The sequence below is a fragment of the Podarcis vaucheri genome, assembly GCF_965113315.1.
Source record: "Podarcis vaucheri genome assembly, chromosome: 3".
NCBI classification, from domain to species: Eukaryota; Metazoa; Chordata; class Lepidosauria; order Squamata; family Lacertidae; genus Podarcis; species Podarcis vaucheri.
In genome coordinates, this window is record NC_138761.1 from 62073380 (window position 1) to 62091510 (window position 18131).

The 18131-nt window shown below is 41.9% G+C and overlaps 1 protein-coding gene across 5 annotated transcripts in view; it reads right to left on the bottom strand.

The window, feature by feature from the left end:
* ADGRG6 (adhesion G protein-coupled receptor G6) overlaps nucleotides 1-14604 on the bottom strand; it is a 101021-nt gene extending 86417 nt beyond the window's left edge. For 3 of the 5 annotated variants that reach the window (XM_082215897.1, XM_082215894.1, XM_082215898.1), the window contains exons 1-2: nucleotides 13921-14111; nucleotides 4565-4662 (exon numbers count right to left, since the gene is read on the bottom strand). In XM_082215897.1, coding sequence (XP_082072023.1) covers nucleotides 4565-4662; nucleotides 13921-13946 — 124 coding nt within the window. In that variant the 5' untranslated portion in view covers nucleotides 13947-14111. Of the gene's footprint in view, nucleotides 1-4564; nucleotides 4663-13864; nucleotides 13884-13920; nucleotides 14112-14159 lie in introns of those variants that run through there. The other 2 variants (XM_082215895.1, XM_082215896.1) reach the window with 2 other exon arrangements.
* Between the last annotated feature and the right edge of the window lie 3527 nt (nucleotides 14605-18131).

The window sequence follows — 18131 nt, forward strand, 5'->3', positions numbered from 1 at the left end:
ATATGATGAGATAATTTTCACAAAGCATTGGTAACAATGCTATATAAACATTCCGTTCTTCTTGGCACCGTATTTGGAATTGCAGTGATTTTGTTCTGCCTTTGTAACCCAAGGATGAAAAACGAGCGCTTACTTATTTGCCACTCACTTACAGATAGGATCTTTGGCTTTTACTTAAGGTACATGATTTAAGAATGCCAGAAAGCACACACCTGTTGAGATTTGTGTGCCACACAACAGCTTGATGAAGATAAAAGTAAATTAACTGTAGTAACATGCAGTCCTTGAAATCCTGTGTTAAATTATTCTATTGAAGCTTTGGGATTCCCTGTACAGGGAGGTCCACCTCCCTCTGACGCAGCTGTGGGAAGACCTCGCTTTTCATGCAGGTATTTGGCATGACTTGCTGTTAATTTTAGCTCTCCTGGCACACTAACTTTTATGCTATCTATAGCTTGATTGGTATCAGTTATAACTTATTACTGATCTGACTTTTATTGCTTTTAATGTATTGCAAGTCAAGCACGAATATTTTGTTGTTAGTGAGATAGTAAATTTTAAAATAATTAAATAAACCCTCACAGTCCTAGTAGTTTTTTCTTCTTTCTTGCATTTTTCTTGTATTTAACGGACAGTGTTTCAATAATGACCTAATGCAGTACAGTGGTACCTCTGGTTGCGAATGGGATCCGTTCCAGAGGCCTGTTCGCAACATGAAAGGAACGCAACCCACAGCGGCGCATCTGCGCACACGCAGGTTGCGATTCGCTGCTTCTGCGCATGCGTGTGATGTCATTTTGCGCATCTGCGCATACGGTGAAACCCGGAAGTAACCCTTTCCAGTACTTCCGGTCGCTGTGGGACATAACTTGAAAGAACGCAACATGAAGCGGACGTAACATGAGGTATGACTGTAGTAGTAAATCAGCAGAACCTAACTGTTGTACTGAACCAGCAGTCTAACTGATCCAGCATCCTGTCCCCAGCACAGACATGCAGCAATTTGTATAAGCAGAGACTATATAGAATAATGAATGCCTTTTTCTTGCTTCCATGAATTCACCTCTTGGAAATACAGTAGCTTAAAGAAGATCCCCTTCATGGATCACTGCCTTGCAGTGGTGAAGGGGCTTGAATAACTCAGAAAAGCTATGAGCTATGCCGTGCAGGGCCACTCAAGATGGACAGGTCATAGTGGAGAGTTTTGACCAAACGTGATCCACCTGGAGCAGGAACCAGCAAGCCACTCCAGTATCCCTGCCAAGAAAACTCGATGGACAAAGACAACAGGCAGATGAAAGTTATGGCACTGGAAGATGAGCCCCTCAGGTCAGAAGGCGTCCAACATGCTACTGAGGAAGAGCGGAGGACAAGTACAAGTAGATTCAGAGCTGATGAAGCGGCTGGGCCAAAGCCGAAAGGACGCTCAGTTGCGGATATACCTGGAAGCGAGTGGAAGTGAAAGGAAAGTCCAATGCTGTAAAGAAAAATATTGCATAGGAGCCTGGAATGTAAGAACCATGAACCTGGGTAAGTTGGATGTGGTCAAAAATGAGATGACAAGAATAAATATTGACATCCTGGGCATCAGTGAACTAAAATGGATGGGAATGGGCGAATTCAGTTCAGATGACCATCATATCTACTACTGTGGGCAAGAATCCCGTAAAAGAAATGGAGTGGCCCTCATAGTCAACAAAAGAGTGGCGAAAGCTGTACTGGGATGCAATCTCAAAAATGATAGAATGATCTCGATACGAATCCAAGGCAGACCTTTTAACATCACAGTAATCCAAGTTTATGCACCAACCACTGGTGCTGAAGAAACTGAAATTGAGCAATTCTATGAAGACTTACAACACCTTATAGAAATGACACCAAAGAAGAATGTTCTTCTCATTATAGGGGATTGGAATGCTAAAGTAGCGAGTCAAGAGATAAAAGGAACAACTGGCAAGTTTGGCCTTGCAGTTCAAAACGAAGCAGGGCAAAGGCTATTAGAGTTCTGCCAAAAGAACAAGCTGGTCATCACAAACACTCTTTTCCAACAACACAAGAGACGACTCTACACATGGACATCACCAGATGGGCAGCATCGACATCAGATTGATTATATTCTCTGCAGCCAAAGATGGAGAAGCTCTATACAGTCAGCAAAAACAAGACCTGGAGCTGACTGTGGCTCAGATCATCAGCTTCTTATAGCAAAATTCAAGCTTAAACTGAAGAAAGTAGAAAAAACCACTGGGCCGGTAAGATACAATCTAAATCAAATCCCTTATGATTACACAGTGGAAGTGAGGAACAGGTTTAAGGATTTAGATTTGGTGGACAGAGTGCCTGAAGAACTATGGATGGAGGCTCGTAACATTATACAGGAGGCAGCAACTAAAACCATTCCAACGAAAAGGAGATGCAAGAAAGCAAAGTGGCTGTCCAACGAGGCCTTACAAATAGCGGGGGAGAGAAGGCAAGCAAAATGCGAGGGAGATAGTGAAAGATACAGGAAATTGAATGCAGATTTCCAAAAAATAGCAAGGAGAGACAAGAAGGCCTTCTTAAACGAGCAATGCAAAGAAATGGAGGAAAACAATAGAATGGAGAAAACCAGAAATCTGTTCAAGAAAATTGGAGATATGAAAGGAACATTTGTACAAAGATTACCATAATAAAAGACAAAAGTGGAAAGGACCTAACAGAAGCAGAAGACTTCAAGAAGAGGTGGCAAGAATACACAGAGGAACTATACCAGAAAGAAATGGATGCCTTGTATATCCCAGGTAGTGTGGTTGCTGACCTTGAGCCAGGCATCCTGGCGAGTGAAGTCAAATGGGTCTTAGAAAGCACTGCTAATAACAAGGACAGTGGAAGTGATGATATTCCAGCTGAACTATTTAAAATTGTAAAAGATGATGCTGTTAAGGTGCTACACTCAATATGCCAGCAAATTTGGAAAACTCAGCAGTGGCCAGAGGATTGGAGAAGATCAGTCTACATCCCAATCCCCAAGAAGGGCAGTGTCAAAGAATGCTCTAACTACCGCACAATTGCACTCATTTCACACGCTAGCAAGGTTATGCTTAAAATTCTACAAGGCAGGCTTAAGAAGTACGTGGACCGAGAACTCCCAGAAGTGCAAGCTGGATTTCGAAGTGGCAGAGGAACCAGAGACCAAATTGCAAACATGCGCTGGATTATGGAGAAAGCTAGAGAGTTCCAGAAAAACATCTACTTCTGCTTCATTGACTATGCAAAAGCCTTTGACTGTGTCGACCACAGCAAACTATGGCAAGTTCTTAAAGAAATGGGAGTGCCTGATCACCTCATCTGTCTCCTGAGAAATCTCTATGTGGGACAAGAAGCTACAGTTAGAACTGGATATGGAACAACTGATTGGTTCAAAATTGGGAAAGGAGTAAGGCAAGGCTGTATATTGTCTCCCTGCTTATTTAACTTATATGCAGAATTCATCATGAGAAAGGCTGGGCTGGATGAATCCCAAGCCGGAATTAAGATCGCCGGAAGAAATATCAACAACCTCAGATATGCAGATGATACAACCTTGAGGGCAGAAAGTGAAGAGGAATTAAAGAACCTTTTAGTGAGGGGAAAGAGGAGAGCGCAAAATATGGTCTGAAGCTCAACATCAAAAAAACTAAGGTCATGGCCACTAGGCCCATCACCTCCTGGCAAATAGAAGGGGAAGAAATGGAGGCAGTGAGAGATTTTACTTTCTTGGGCTCCATGATCACTGCAGATGGTGACAGCAGTCACGAAATTAAAAGACGCCTGCTCTTTGGGAGAAAGGTGATGGCAAACCTAGACAGCATCTTAAAAAGCAGAGATATCACCTTGCCAACAAAGGTCCGTATAGTTAAAGCCATGGTTTTCCCAGTAGTGATGTATGGAAGTGAGAGCTGGACCATAAAGAAGGCTGATCGCCGAAGAATTGATGCTTTTGAATTATGGTGCTGGAGGAGACTCTTGAGAGTCCCATGGACTGCAAGAAGATCAAACCTATCCATTCTTAAGGAAATCAGCCCTGAGTGGTCACTGGAAGGACAGATCATGAAGCTGAGGCTCCAATACTTTGGCCACCTCATGAGAAGAGAAGACTCCCTGGAAAAGACCCTGATGTTGGGAAAGATGGAGGGCACAAGGAGAAGGGGACGACAGAGGACGAGATGGTTGGACAGTGTTCTCGAAGCCACAAACATGAGTCTGACCAAACTGCGGGAGGCAGTGGAAGATAGGAGTGCCTGGCGTGCTCTGGTCCATGGGGTCACGAAGAGTCAGACACGACTAAACAACAACAAAGAACTGAGTAATGAAAAGAAAGTTGTGAATTCCATAGAAACACCAAGACTTCTAAGCTGCATATAAGACAAGGTGTACACAACAATATGCAGGGTGCACAAATTATGAACTCAGTAACATTCCATATCAATGCTGATACAATCAACTCTAAATGTTCTGCACAACCCAAGTATAATAAGCATGATAATGTTATTCTACAACTCTCACCCATTTTAGCAGATTGGGAGAAGAAAAACATCTTTCTTACCTGAATACTGTACACATATAAGATACAGAGTAAATAGGAACAGCAAACGGAGCTTCCATTTCCACTGGTAGCACCACACTTGGCTCTCATAAGACATCCTATGAAAATAAAAAATAACAAATTTTAAAATATGTTTTTCCTTTTTAGTGCAAGCAATCTGCTATTACTAATACAAATGTAATCACTAACAAATGCAACATTCCTTTAAGCAGGGATGGAGAACATCCAGATATGGGCCAATCTTGGACCTCCAGGGGATTCAAGCAATTTCCCCAAACCATACCCACCTGTCCATCAGCTAACCTCACCGTGTAACATCAGCTAGTGGGCAGGAGAGCAGGGTTCTATCCTACTGGAGTCTGCTTTGCCATCATGTTCCCTGTGGTGGATGTTCTGGTGAAGTACACCACTGTAGTCAGCAGGATTGAACCCTCCACTCATAAACTGGTGAGCAGAGAGTTCCACCAGGCTCAGGGTGGTTGCAAACGTCTATTCTCCTGCGGCAATCAGGCATGTAGTCAAAGTGTAGTGTGAGCTGCTTAAAATCCCTTTTGAAAACAGATCTATGCTGCAATCTGAAGTCCCCATATTTGGAGCTTTAAAGCACAGTGTCACCTGACATCAGGTGTCTGAAAAGTGGGTGGCCTTGGCCGCCTGTCAAATTTCGCTCTCTGAGGAGGCGAAATAAGGATCTGGCTCACCATCTAGAAAAGGTTCTCCACCCCTGCTTTAAAGAGTTGATAGGATTTTTGCTTCACTGAACAAAAGGTATGTTAGAGGCATGAACTCTGAACTAGAACTTCGGTGGAGTTGAGTTGTATCTAAGTCAATCAGGCTCAATTTAAGCATGCTGACCAATAAAACATGTTTAGCTTTGTTCCTAGGTTCAGTCACTGCATGACTCTGAAGCTGACAGACCATTCTAAAATGTGTTAGTTGTTATTTTTAAAAATCACACACACCCAAAAAAGAAACTGATTCCAGTTTACTAAACCACTTCCATAACCTCTTTCTGAAAAGCACAATGGTCATGATCATGAAAGCTACTTCTGGACTGCCCACACGCTGCTGCACACTTCGCAGCAGGGCTTCCTTCCCCTAATCTTCCCTTTTTCTTCTTCTTGCACAATATATAAATTTCACTCTCATTTTTTTCAGAAATAAAACAAACATTACATTGTCAAACCACATGATCATGAGATAAGCGCCATATCTGTCAGCACAATGGATGAAGTTCAGGTAAAACTGTATTATCCAGATCTATCAATGTATACCCACCAGAACATTTTAATGTTTTGCCACTTTCTTGGAACAACAGACTCTGCAAAGCCATTTCACAATATGGTTTTGAAAAGGCATCAAGTTTCAAAAGTATTTTGCCACATAGTGAGGTAAGCTGCTGTTCGTGAAAAAGAAGTCTAAAACTGTAGCTAGTTGTGCAAAGCTCGCTTCATGGTTTCTTGGGTTGTAATCAGTCACAGAAGGGTAATTAAATGCACTTCAGTTGGCGAGACTTGGATATTTTTATTCCACCCACAACACAAGAATCTCTGTGGAGAGGTTACTTGAACTGATAATGCATAAATAGAATCATAGAATAGAATCATAGAATCATAGAGTTGGAAGAGACCACAAGGGCCATCGAGTCCAACCCCCTGCCAAGCAGGAAACACCATCAGAGCACTCCTGACATATGGTTGTCAAGCCTCTGCTTAAAGACCTCCAAAGAAGGAGACTCCACCACACTCCTGGGCAGCAAATTCCACTGCTAAACGTATTGCTTGTGTACTGTGTACTACATATGAAACTTAGTAAGAATGTACCACTGGATAAGTTTCTGTAGTTATATGTTGTTCTTTTATTTACATGAAAAACAGTAACAATTATTTGCAAAGGAAGAAAACAAACAAACAAACAAACAAACAAACAAACAGAATGTCATTTTAATGCAGCAATTCTAAAGGAAATTATATTACACACCTTGAAATGCTTATCTCAGGAATTATTCCATTTATTCTGATAAGGTTACCACAAGATTAGTGTTAAAACTGCAGCTTAATTGTGCAATCTTATATTTGAGTTCCACTGGCTGACTGCTACAGGACTTGGCATGATGGACATGGTAAAGAGGCCATAGCATTCTGCACCAGCTGCAACCTCCAGGCCAGCCATAAAGGAAGCTCCACAAAGAGTGCAACACAGCAGTCTAAATGTGAGATTACCAGTGTGTGAATCACAGTGGCCAAGCTATCCTTGTGCAGGAAAGGGCACAGCTGACACACAAGCTGCCACTGATAGCAAACACTCTTTGCCAGTGAGGCTACTGGGGCATCCATGGAGAAAGGTGATTCTAAGAGCATCCCTAAACAATAAAATCCTTCAGAGGAAGTGCAGCCTCATCTACAACAGCTAAAAAGCCCAATTCACAGACTAGGGAATGACTCACCCACAGTTTATCTATCTTAGCAGGATTCATCTTCAGTTTATTGGCCTTCATCCAGCCCACCAGGCACTGGTTCATCTTGTGTACAGCCTCTCCTGACTCAAACTTAACAGAGAAATATAGCTAAGTATCACCAGGTTATTTGTGACACTGTACCCAAAAACAACTGCAAACTGCTCACAATGACATCATAGAGATGTTAAATAGCACTGGATATAAAATAGTGCCTTGTGGCACCCTCCATCTGAGCTGCCAGAATGTAGACACATAGTTCCCCAATGCTATCCTCTGTGACTGACCACACAAGCAGGAGTGAAACCACTGAAGAACAGGGCCTCCAACCCACAACACACAGAAACAGTCCAGGAGACTACCATGATCTGTGGCATCAAAAGCTGCTGAGAAATCCAGCAGGAATAACAGAGCAGCATCTCTCCTGTGAAGAAGATAATCCATCACAGTAACCAAAGTCAATTCAGTGCCAAAACCAGGCCTGAGCCCGGACTGAATATGGGGGTCATTTCACCAGCGCAGCAGCAACATGTCTTCCTCCATCCCCAACATAGAGTATAGGAACACTCCATAATTCTCTCTATATCACAACCACAAAGTATCTTCCAAAAATGAACCAGCTTGCATTTCAAATGAAAACTGAATTTCATGTAGGAGGCTAAAAGTGCAACCCTATTAATGTCTACTGAGAAGTAAGCCTTATTGAATTAAATGGGACTTACTCCAAGATAAGTGTATACAGGATTGCAACCTAATTCTTGTTAAATTTTCTAACTGATTCTTATTTTCTTTAAATAAATAAGCAGATGATTATGAAACATGGTTTTCCTTTATTGAAGGTTGTTCTAAATTATGAACTTAAAAGTACTGAGTTTTCTGACATGCAGTAAAAATAAACTTAATAGCACTTGAAGATGATCATACACTACTTGGGACTTTGAGACATAAAAAGATCTTTGATGAAGCCAGACACTCTAAAACTAGATTCGCACACAACAAAATGATTGTCCTGCAACTCAGTGCAACTGCAACTAAATCCTCAATAAAAACCCTGAAAATGGAATGCCAGAAATCTGTAATGAATAGTTAATAAATGTACCAATATGCTGGGTTCTTTATTAGACCTAGAAGTTTGCCTTCAAGTCTCTTATCTTAGTTGCCTCTCTGTGATAATAGTGAAATACTCCACATGAATTCTGTAGGAGCAGAATTAAGGAGCATTAATGCTTTGAACATAATTTTGACACAAAACTACCTTATCTGTTCAAATGAACACAAGTAGCTACTCCAGTGTTTCAACAAATACAACTATGAACTAAGCTGAACTGGGTAAATATAGACCGCACCATGAATATCACAGAGTGAAATCTAAGCTTCCATATTTAGTCAAGTTTGCCTTAAAAAAGATTATGCTTTCACCTTTGGGGGGGGGGATGAGAAAGAGACTACAAGTTATTCAGATTCCTAAATATCCTAATATGTCTATAACACACGACTTACCAAACATGGAACAATGCAAGTGCAAAAAGATCTAATAAAATAATGAAACTCTAGTTTACAGCTATTGGGTTAGTTAATACATCCTGCTATTGGAATCCCACATAAGAACTTCCAGTAGCACAATGGGGCTTCCCCACATCTTCCCCCATGTAACCTCCCCCTTTCCCTGTGTTCAAAATTCCCTAGGCGCATTTTGCTATTGGCGCAGGTCCAATTGTGATTTCTGGGTGCCAGGTTGGTGGCCACAGTTTAAAAACCTCTGCCTTAGTCCATAGTTAATTCCATTTCCACTCTGTGGGTTTCTCCTTATTGCATACTGGGACAAGTGAATTGTTTTAAGAGCAAGCTACAGTCAAGCAATGTAACTGAGATCACAGAATCGTAGAACTCTAGTGCTGGAAGGGACCCCAAGGGTGATCTAGTCCAACTCCCTGGAAAATAGACATTCCGTTGTAGTGACCGTAACCTAGGTTTAAGGTGCCATATCTGAGCTTCTAACACTGTCCCCACCCTATTGGCACAGGAGGAGATGGGGGATAGTTCTGTCTGACAAGCTGAGATGCTTGTGCTACACCAAATTCCTCCCACTGAAGGTAAGAAAGACTGGGTCGTCCTAAATTAATTATTCTACTCCATCCAGGGTCTATGTCTCAAGTTACATCTAATTTATTTTGTTTTTATATAGATATTTAAATCTCAACATGTGTACTCCAAACACTGAGGCATACCAAAAGCTAATATTAATAATACTTCTTTCCCACTTATTTTTCTTTCCTCTCACCTACCCACATAATAACCTTCTATGTTAGTATAAGTGGGAGAGAGTGAGGATGGCTAGTATGCACTCTGAGCAAAAATATCTGTTGGAATAACATATGACATGTGCTGTAAAAATGGATTGAAAAAATCATTATAATTTGAACAGACTGAGTACAGCAGGCCTGAGACATTACATCGCTCAAACAGACCTGCCAAATTTACTTTGTGAAGGTGAGAACCTACTGATATTCCTAACATCCTCCCTTGCTCCTTCCTACTCACTGCTGCACATAATTCTTTTCCTTTGGCTTCCAACAATGGACACTATTTTATAATGTTACCTCACATGTACACACATATCGGTTTTTAAAACACTCACCTAAGGTCAACAAACACAGTGGCATCTAGAAAAGAATCATTATTTGATTCCCTGATTTAGTTTGCATAGTCAGAGACTAAACGTGACTATGCAGCATACAGTCTAAACTCTGCCCAAAGCAGACCATTCTTCTACCAACTCTCCACAGATCAGCTAAGGCACTCAAGTTCCAAATGTGTCACAGAACTTATCCAAAGGTGCCAAATAAAACTTAATGCAGATTCAGATGCAAACCACATCTAAATGGGCAGACAACCTCTTCCAGAATCACCATTCAATTTGATCTAAGCTATGGAAACTTCCACAATCGGATCCTAATTGTAAGCCAACCCATCTATCAAATAATCCAGAATAAAACTGTGCTGAGTTAAATTGCATGCCACTCAATTTGTAGTTACTTCAATTGCAAATAACTGTTCTTGTTGCCTGCTTGGGTATGGAAAAACAATGTTTGTGTGAATGTATAGCCACAATACACGTGTATTCTGGCCTCCCACCTTTCCCTAATTTTGAAATTAGTATTTCAGCAAAAACAGATGTTTCAGTGAGACCCTACTGAATTGCAATATATGACTAGCATGCTGAATCTGGCTTATTAAGTTTCAAGAAAAGAAAATGAAAGATGAAGCTATATGTGGGAACTCTTCTTTTCTTTTTAAAAGAACTTTCCTGAGCTCAGTGACTCACATTTAAAGCACTGAAAATGAAAACACATCCTTTATGAAAGGTATGTAGAGTATATTTCAAACTGTAATTTTTGACATTCTTTCCAAGACATTACAAGCATGGAGGCCTCAGGGACCCCAAAGCAATGATGAATAATGAGCATTAAGAGTTTTGATAGCTCCGCAATGGTGGATGCAAACCAGTGGGCTTCAGAGAGACCTTTCTACTTTAATGTAAGTGATTGGAAAATGCAACAGAAATATTCTATTTTTATTCGTTTTTACTGTAAAGATGATGATGATAATAATAATTTTATTTTAAAAAATCAGTACATTTCCATATAAGATATTTAGACAAATAACTGTATATCCTCATTCTGTTTCCTTCCTGGACCATATTTAGGTTTACATTGTCTATCATAGCTTTCAGGAAAGTGCCATAATTTTGTCTTTACTCAAAATGCTGACCTCACTGTTGTCTGATGCACTGCCCAATTAAAATGAAGTAGTCTTGAGATTGAAAAATGATGACAGTTGAACAGAATGAATCATCTTTAATCCAACTGCTTTTTAAAAAGTACATATGTACATGAATTGTGGATTAGGTAGTTGGTCTTGAGCAGGCACATTATAACAAGAAAAGCCATTCACAGAGAAGAGGATTGCCAAAGACTGCATTGCTCTGTTGTGATATGTACATGATGTATTGAACAAAGAACTCAGTACGACCCTCTGAAGCTGAATGTTACAAAGTCTGACTTTGGTGAGAGTAATGAATAGGGTGAGCACAGAGTTTCCTTGGTTTCATTCAGCTAACTGTGACCCTGCATGATTAGCTACCAGAACTAGCATTTGTGAAGTTCTGACCTCAGATGAAGTTACATGTACACTTACAGAAGAGAGCATGCAAATACAGTGGTGCCCCGCAAGACGAATGCCTCGCAAGACGAAAAACTCGCTAGACGAAAGGGTTTTCCGTTTTTGCGTTGCTTCGCTAGACGAATTTCCCTATGGGCTTGCTTCGCAAGACGAAAACGTCTTGCACTTTTTTTTAAAAAGCCTCCTTGAAGAGGCGCAGTTGCGACGGACCGTGCTTCGCAAGACGAAAAACATCGCAAGACGAAAAGACTCGCGGGACGAATTCTTTTCGTCTTGCGAGGCACCACTGTATAAGTTTCCTCTTGAAGACTAACTTTTGCTGATGTTGTGCAATAGATTTAGAAGAAACTGCTGTCTCAGGTGATTTTTCAAAAGGGTAGTTTGGAGTGAAGGCAAACAAAACCAAATATTAAGGCTATAATGTGATCATAAAAGAGATTTTAACTGCTAAACAATAATGCATATACAGTGGTACCTCGGGTTAAGAACTTAATTCGTTCTGGAGGTCTGTTCTTAACATGAAACTGTTCTTAACCTGAAGCACCACTTTAGCGAATAGGGCATCCTGCTGACACCGTGCCGCTGCTGCTACTGCACGATTTCTGTTCTCATCCTGAAGCAAAGTTCTTAACCCAAGGTACTATTTCTGGGTTAGCGGAGTCTGTAACCTGAAGGGTATGTAACCCGAGGTACCACTGGTATAAACTATAAAAAGAATAATTTAATCCAACCCATGTATTATTAGTTTTACAACATTAACATTCAAGAATATAATTATTTAAAATGCAAACATCTTCAACACTTCCAAAAAGCTTCCAAACTTTTTTCAAGGGCTCAGTGTCCATTACAACGCATTGCAACAATAATACTTCTCTGTTCAATTAGGCATATTTCCCAGCACATAGGATTGCAGCTTTTATCTCATTTTATTGCCGAAACCAATGGAAGCTCACAATTTCAAAATAAACCCTGAAAGGGGGGGAAAGACCAGAATACATGCTAGAAACTTTTTGTTTAGCCTTTTATTTATTTATTATTCAATCTCTATCCCACCCTTCCTGCATAAGGAGCCCAGGGTGGGATTCCCTCCCAGTGCCTCACCACTTCCCCCTTTTCTTGGATGGAAATCTCTCCTGTTTAGGAGTCCCCAATTCAGTTATATCGCAGCCACCTCTATTCCACTTCATTTTTAAGTGTAATATTACTTATGAGTATCATTATGGTGCCCTAGTTTGCGTCATTACACCTGTCTACAGTGGAAACTGAACGTTGCCAAAACTGGTAGGATAGAAACAAATGACCTAAGAGATTTTTTAAACCAACCAACCACCATAGAATTGTCTTTATTTGTAAAAGAATCTGTAATGTTAAAGAGAAAGTGGGATGTAATCTCCAAATGGACCCTGTTCAATGTTCCCAAGTCATGTGAAACAGCAGGTTCAGAGATATAGGATTGTGTTGGCATCCAAATGTTAACAGCTGTGCGGATTATGACTGCAAAAACTTGGAGAAGCACTAAGGCTCCAACAATTGATCATTGGCAGAGGAAGACCCGGGACATTATATTTATAGTATTGACCAAAATTACCAGTTTCAAGCAAGTATGGGAGGGAAGAACCCAGACAACAGGGATTTTCAAAAGAACTGGACCTTGTTTATTTTGTACTGGAACCAAAAGAAATGTTGATGAAATTGTCATTATAGCTGTATTAAGCATCGCATTGTTGCTCTGATATAAATCTGATACCTTTTAAAAATGTATTAATTTCAGAATCTGAAATCTGGTATGATGAAAGGTGGTATGTAAGTGTTGTCTCTTAATTAACTTATAGCAGGTAGTGAATTAATCACAGGAAAAGATGCTTAAGTTGGTAGCAAAATATTATCTATTGTTTACCATTTCCAAGACACCCAAGTATTACAACCAAAATGGGAGAATTAATTTAGGAACATGTTGAAAATGACAGCTTTTATTCTTCACCTTCTTTGATAAAATAATTGAGTCTGCAAAAATCCCCGTGTTCTCCGATTATATAGACAGACTACCCAAGTGCCAAGCAAAGGAGGTGAAAGGATTTTGGTTACTGTGCTTGAATGCAGTAATAAGTAGTAGCCAAATGGGCAAGTCCAGCCAGCCACTAGGAGACTTAACAAATGCATAAACTCCCAAATCTAATGCTATGACATTCTCTCTCCAAGAAAAAGAAAAAGTCTAACAGCCTAGCAGACAGGAAGAAAGGCTGGAAGTCCAAAGGAGCTCAATACCTTCGGTTCTCTGAACCTCCCCCCTTGTATTTTGGCAGAGCACCTTTTCAGCTAGAAATAGCTCCTTTATGAACCAAGATCTCGCTCCCACTTTGACTCAGGGAAAGTTTGGGGTTTAAAACTCTACAGAATCTCTACAGAGGTATGTCACCATAACTTTATGAAGTTCTAACAAAAGCCTACAAGTGCGCAACTGCCCTCCTACCTCATCCATGAGAGCAGGAAACCCTAAAGCAGAAGTAAATTAAGTTACTAACAAGCGTCAAATGGGAGTTTGCGGTATCTTTAAAACTAACTCTTTCACCGCTGCTATTCGGAATGTCATCAATTGTTCTCTCTTTTTTTTAACAAAGAGGAAGGGAGAGAGATCCTGGTAAATCACGAGCTTTGGGGCTTACCTGCTCTTCAGGGGAAAAAAAGGCTCCCTCCGTCCCTCCTTTCCGGCCCTGCCTACCTTTCTGCCCCGAAAAGAGTCACCATCTCAGTCTCGGGGGAGGCCGTGGGGAGATACGATCTTGTCGCGTCTGGCCTAAATATGCCGCGGAAGCAAAGTGCAGACGAACGCGAAACCGGTTTATTTGGTTCCCGAGGGCTGGCAAGGCATCAGAGAGCCATTGGCCAGGCTGCGGCAAGAAGAAGAAGAAACGCAGAGCGCGTTCCCTTCCCAGGGCCGAGAAGGAAGGCGAAACTTACATGTTCACATTACTCGGTGCGCGCAACCATCCTCTCCTGCCCAGGGCTGGCTGGCACTCTTCCTCCTCCTCCTCCTCGGGCTTTTCTACCTCTCCGTGGACAAGTTCACGAGCGCAGCTGCTCCATCCCCCTCAGGGCTTCCCTCCACGCGCAAAGTTGGCGGTATACCGGCTCGCGCCTCTTCCCCGCCTGAGGGGCAGGCTAAAAAATAAAATAAAAAACCAAAAAGAAAGCGGCACAAAACACCGCAGCGGAAACTTTGAGCGGCGGCAGCAGCAGCTGCAGCTGCGTCTCTTCTGAAGGCGAAGGAGCCCACACAGCAGGGCGGAAAGGGCTCCTTTGCACCACGTTCCCGCCCAGTGGGGCGACTCCCGCGCAGGGCCAAGACCTAGAGGCCGGCCGCTCAGGTGGCTGCCGCGCCTCAAGATTCGCCTGTGGGGCTCCCGGGCGGGCTCCGGCTGGCCCCCTCTCGCCTCAGGAGGCCGGCCTACGACGCTCAGCCCCACCCTAGAGCGGCGGGCGGGAGGGAAGGGACCCAAAAGTTTCTCAAGCACCGCCGCCGCGCAGCTTCACACACGAGCCGACACGCTGGAATCTCCTTTTCGATGAGAAGCACGTGCTGGAAACTGTGGGGGTGGGGGAGTTCTGCACTTTCTGCCCCAGGTTCACCAGCCTGACTTCCAAAGGCCCTGAGACATGTGCGTTAGGAAAATCACGCGAAGGCGTCTTTTACGCTTCCGAGGAAAGCTGCACCTGTTGACATTTTGCATTTGGCCTGGGCAAAAATCGGACCTGGAATGGTTTCGACGGGGACCTTAGGAGTCAGGTCCTAGGGGCCGAAATCCCTTTACAAACCCGCCCCCCCCTAATATATTTGAGGGATCCGCCCCGCCCCCCGCTAGTTAAAAGGTACTGTATTGCCATTCAAATAGTGTGGGTGTGCCACGTCAAGAGATCAGTAGTGTGAGCCCCTCCCTATTTTATTCAAGTCGGCACCCTTGACGGAGACCCCCAAATCGTCATCAAATGACAGAGCCATGCTCATGGGTTGCATCATGAAAAGCATTAACCTGATACTTTTCCGTGGCTCCATAGCACAAAAACAGAGAGCCAAGGGGAGGATCCCCACGCATCCTTGAGATTTTTATTCAGGATCACTTTTTGGACTATGGTGGCACCCCAGAATACTGGGGCTGTGATTTTTTGCATGAGCATGGAAATGAGTTTTCATTTGATGGTAAGTTTGCGCAGCTTCCATGTAAATCTCTCGAAGGACCGTGTAGATTCAGCTTTTCCTCTTTCCTTCTGTTTCTCATAAGTTATTCAAGGAGGCACAGCGTTACTGGCAGAAAAACAAGTGGCAATTTCATTCATATGTGGTACGTGCCATACACTTCCATTGGACGGTTTAACTGAAACATACATGTTCATCCCCTTGCAACTGCTGTGTTAAGTGAATATTGCCGTGTGTGACACAATAATCAGAAATTTAACATCACAGAGTTTTCATATTGCATCTAACCTTACTGTACACTGCTTAGGAGCTACAGTGTTAAGTGGTATATAGATAGATGGTTGAAGAAAATAATTTAAGATACGTGCGCACACCCCTGCAAGTCACCGAGTGATGAACTCTCAAGCAATGAACATGCATTTGTGAATCAGCATGATTAATTTGTTTCACAATCACTGGCCATGTGCCAGCTGCACTAACTCAGGATCTATCAACATTCTGCTAGGATGAAAGGGAAATACATTTCCTCCCCCATGCATGCACACTTCCTGGGAACAGAAGGTTGACTTCAGGTTGAGTCACTGAGGGACACCCTATTCAAGAAGCAATGCATAGGATATGATAATGAGCCTGAAGAATTTCATGACCAATGTTCCAGACTGAAAAACTTGAGAAGAAAAATCCATAATCTGCTAACAGTATGTCCAGCCTGCCCCCTGCCTCCAAATTAACTGTAAATCCAAAATCTGTTTGCTCTATCTACACACAGACACTATCTATAGTGTATATTGGGCTGGCTATTGCTAGTGATTAGTGTTATTGCTAATTATGGTTATTTATAAAATTTATTATTATACTGTTTGTGGTTTTTGATATATTATTGCTTTGTAAATTATTTTCTGGAAGCAGCCTTGAGAAGCTCCAACTCTAAAAGGAGGCCTATAAATATACAGTCCTGTGCATATTTCAGTGAACACCACATGCATTTCAGTAGTATGACTTTTTTATTTGTTTGTTGCCTTTATATGCCACCTTTTTCTCAACAGAGCTCAAGGTGGCTTACTTACATAGTTCTCCCCTTCCTCATTTAATCCCCACAGCAACCCTGTGAGGTGGCTTAGGCTGAGAGGCAGTGACTGACCCAGTGTCACCCAGTGAGCTTCATGGCCTAGTGGGAAATAGAACCCTGGTCTCCCAGGTCCTAGTCCAACACTAAAACCACTGTACCACCGTTGGCTCCAAGTTCACTAGCTGTCATTTTGGATTGGTTTAGCACATCTAAAAAACAAAACAAAAACATGACCCCAGCTTCAGAGGTTTCCCCTTCAGCTTAAAATAATAGTGTTTATATAGTGTTTATATACTCTAATCAAGCACCAGTACCATTATAATTAATTATTGCATGATGATTGCAGAGGTGACATCCTAGTTAAAAGCACTAGATGAGTACCTTATCACTCCTTACCATTGTGTGTGTACTGTACTGGTCTTAAAGCGGAAACCCATGGTTGGGTCACAGCCTCACCTAAAGTGGGTTGCAGCAACAACACTACCTATACAGAAATTGATGGTGTAAAATTAAAAAGTGGGTTCGCCAAATGTACGTTTGAGCTTTGGGTGAGTTCTGAAAAGGCTGAAGACTACTAATGTACTAGCTGCCACAGAGTTTTCAAAAAAGAGAAATACTTTGTCCCCCGTGCTCCTAAAGAAGTGCTCCAGAAGCAAAATTAATACAGATGCAATTAAAACTTTCTTTTTTTTATTGAGCTTCTTTGTCCTCCTAGATATTTTGGCTGCTATTCTTTTTAATGCACACTGCTCCGAGGAAGGAATAGCAGGATATTATTTTATGTAGATAAATAAAAAGCTGTGGACCGCTACACTAGTCGTGCTTGTCTGGCAGGAAGCAAGCCACACTTTCAGTTATCTGTTGCAGATGTCATGAGAGAAAGTGGATTGTAGATGTAGATTTAGAAACCTAAAGTTTGTCTAGCATTGAATGCTAGGCATAACAGTATGTGGGACATAGTGGTTAAAGATATCATGCATTTGTGAAGGTGTGCGTTGTGTCCCGTCCCCCCCCCCGAGCATTAGATGATGCTGTGTTTGGAATACTGAGTCAAGAGTTGGCAACCATCCATCTTCATAGGATGGGTTTGCAGCATCCCTCTGGATCTTTTCTTCATATGCTGCAAGAATAAGAGCAGTGATATGAGGATCCAAACTTTCTAAGCACCTGAGACCAGTCCCCAATTCCCTGCTCATATGAGTGGTCTGCTTATGTCAACAGAGTAACATCTGGGCAACAAATTCACATGAGATTGTGTTCATCTGGCAGGAACTCGAAGTGTCACAATGTACACTTTTGAAGTTCACAGTTCTGTGATCTGTGAGTTGGTGACTCCCAAATATACTATTCACACCGAGGGTACCTTGAAGCCCTGCCTCCTCTTAATTGCTTAGAGCCCTCTACACACAAATAAACAAATGCAGTCTAATAACATGTCTTTAACATAACAATTACCCATATTCAAACATACACTTAAATTCATGTGATTGTGTCATCATGGGGTTATGTGGATGCTTTGTGAAATACATAACTGCCACCCAATCTTAGAGTGCTTTCTGGGACTGCTGCTGTTGGATCAAGACTCTCTTGCTTGTTCCCTACTTGGCTTCTACTGGAGAACATTCCACTCTCTACTCCGGATGGATTAATTGCACTAGTGGAATTACAA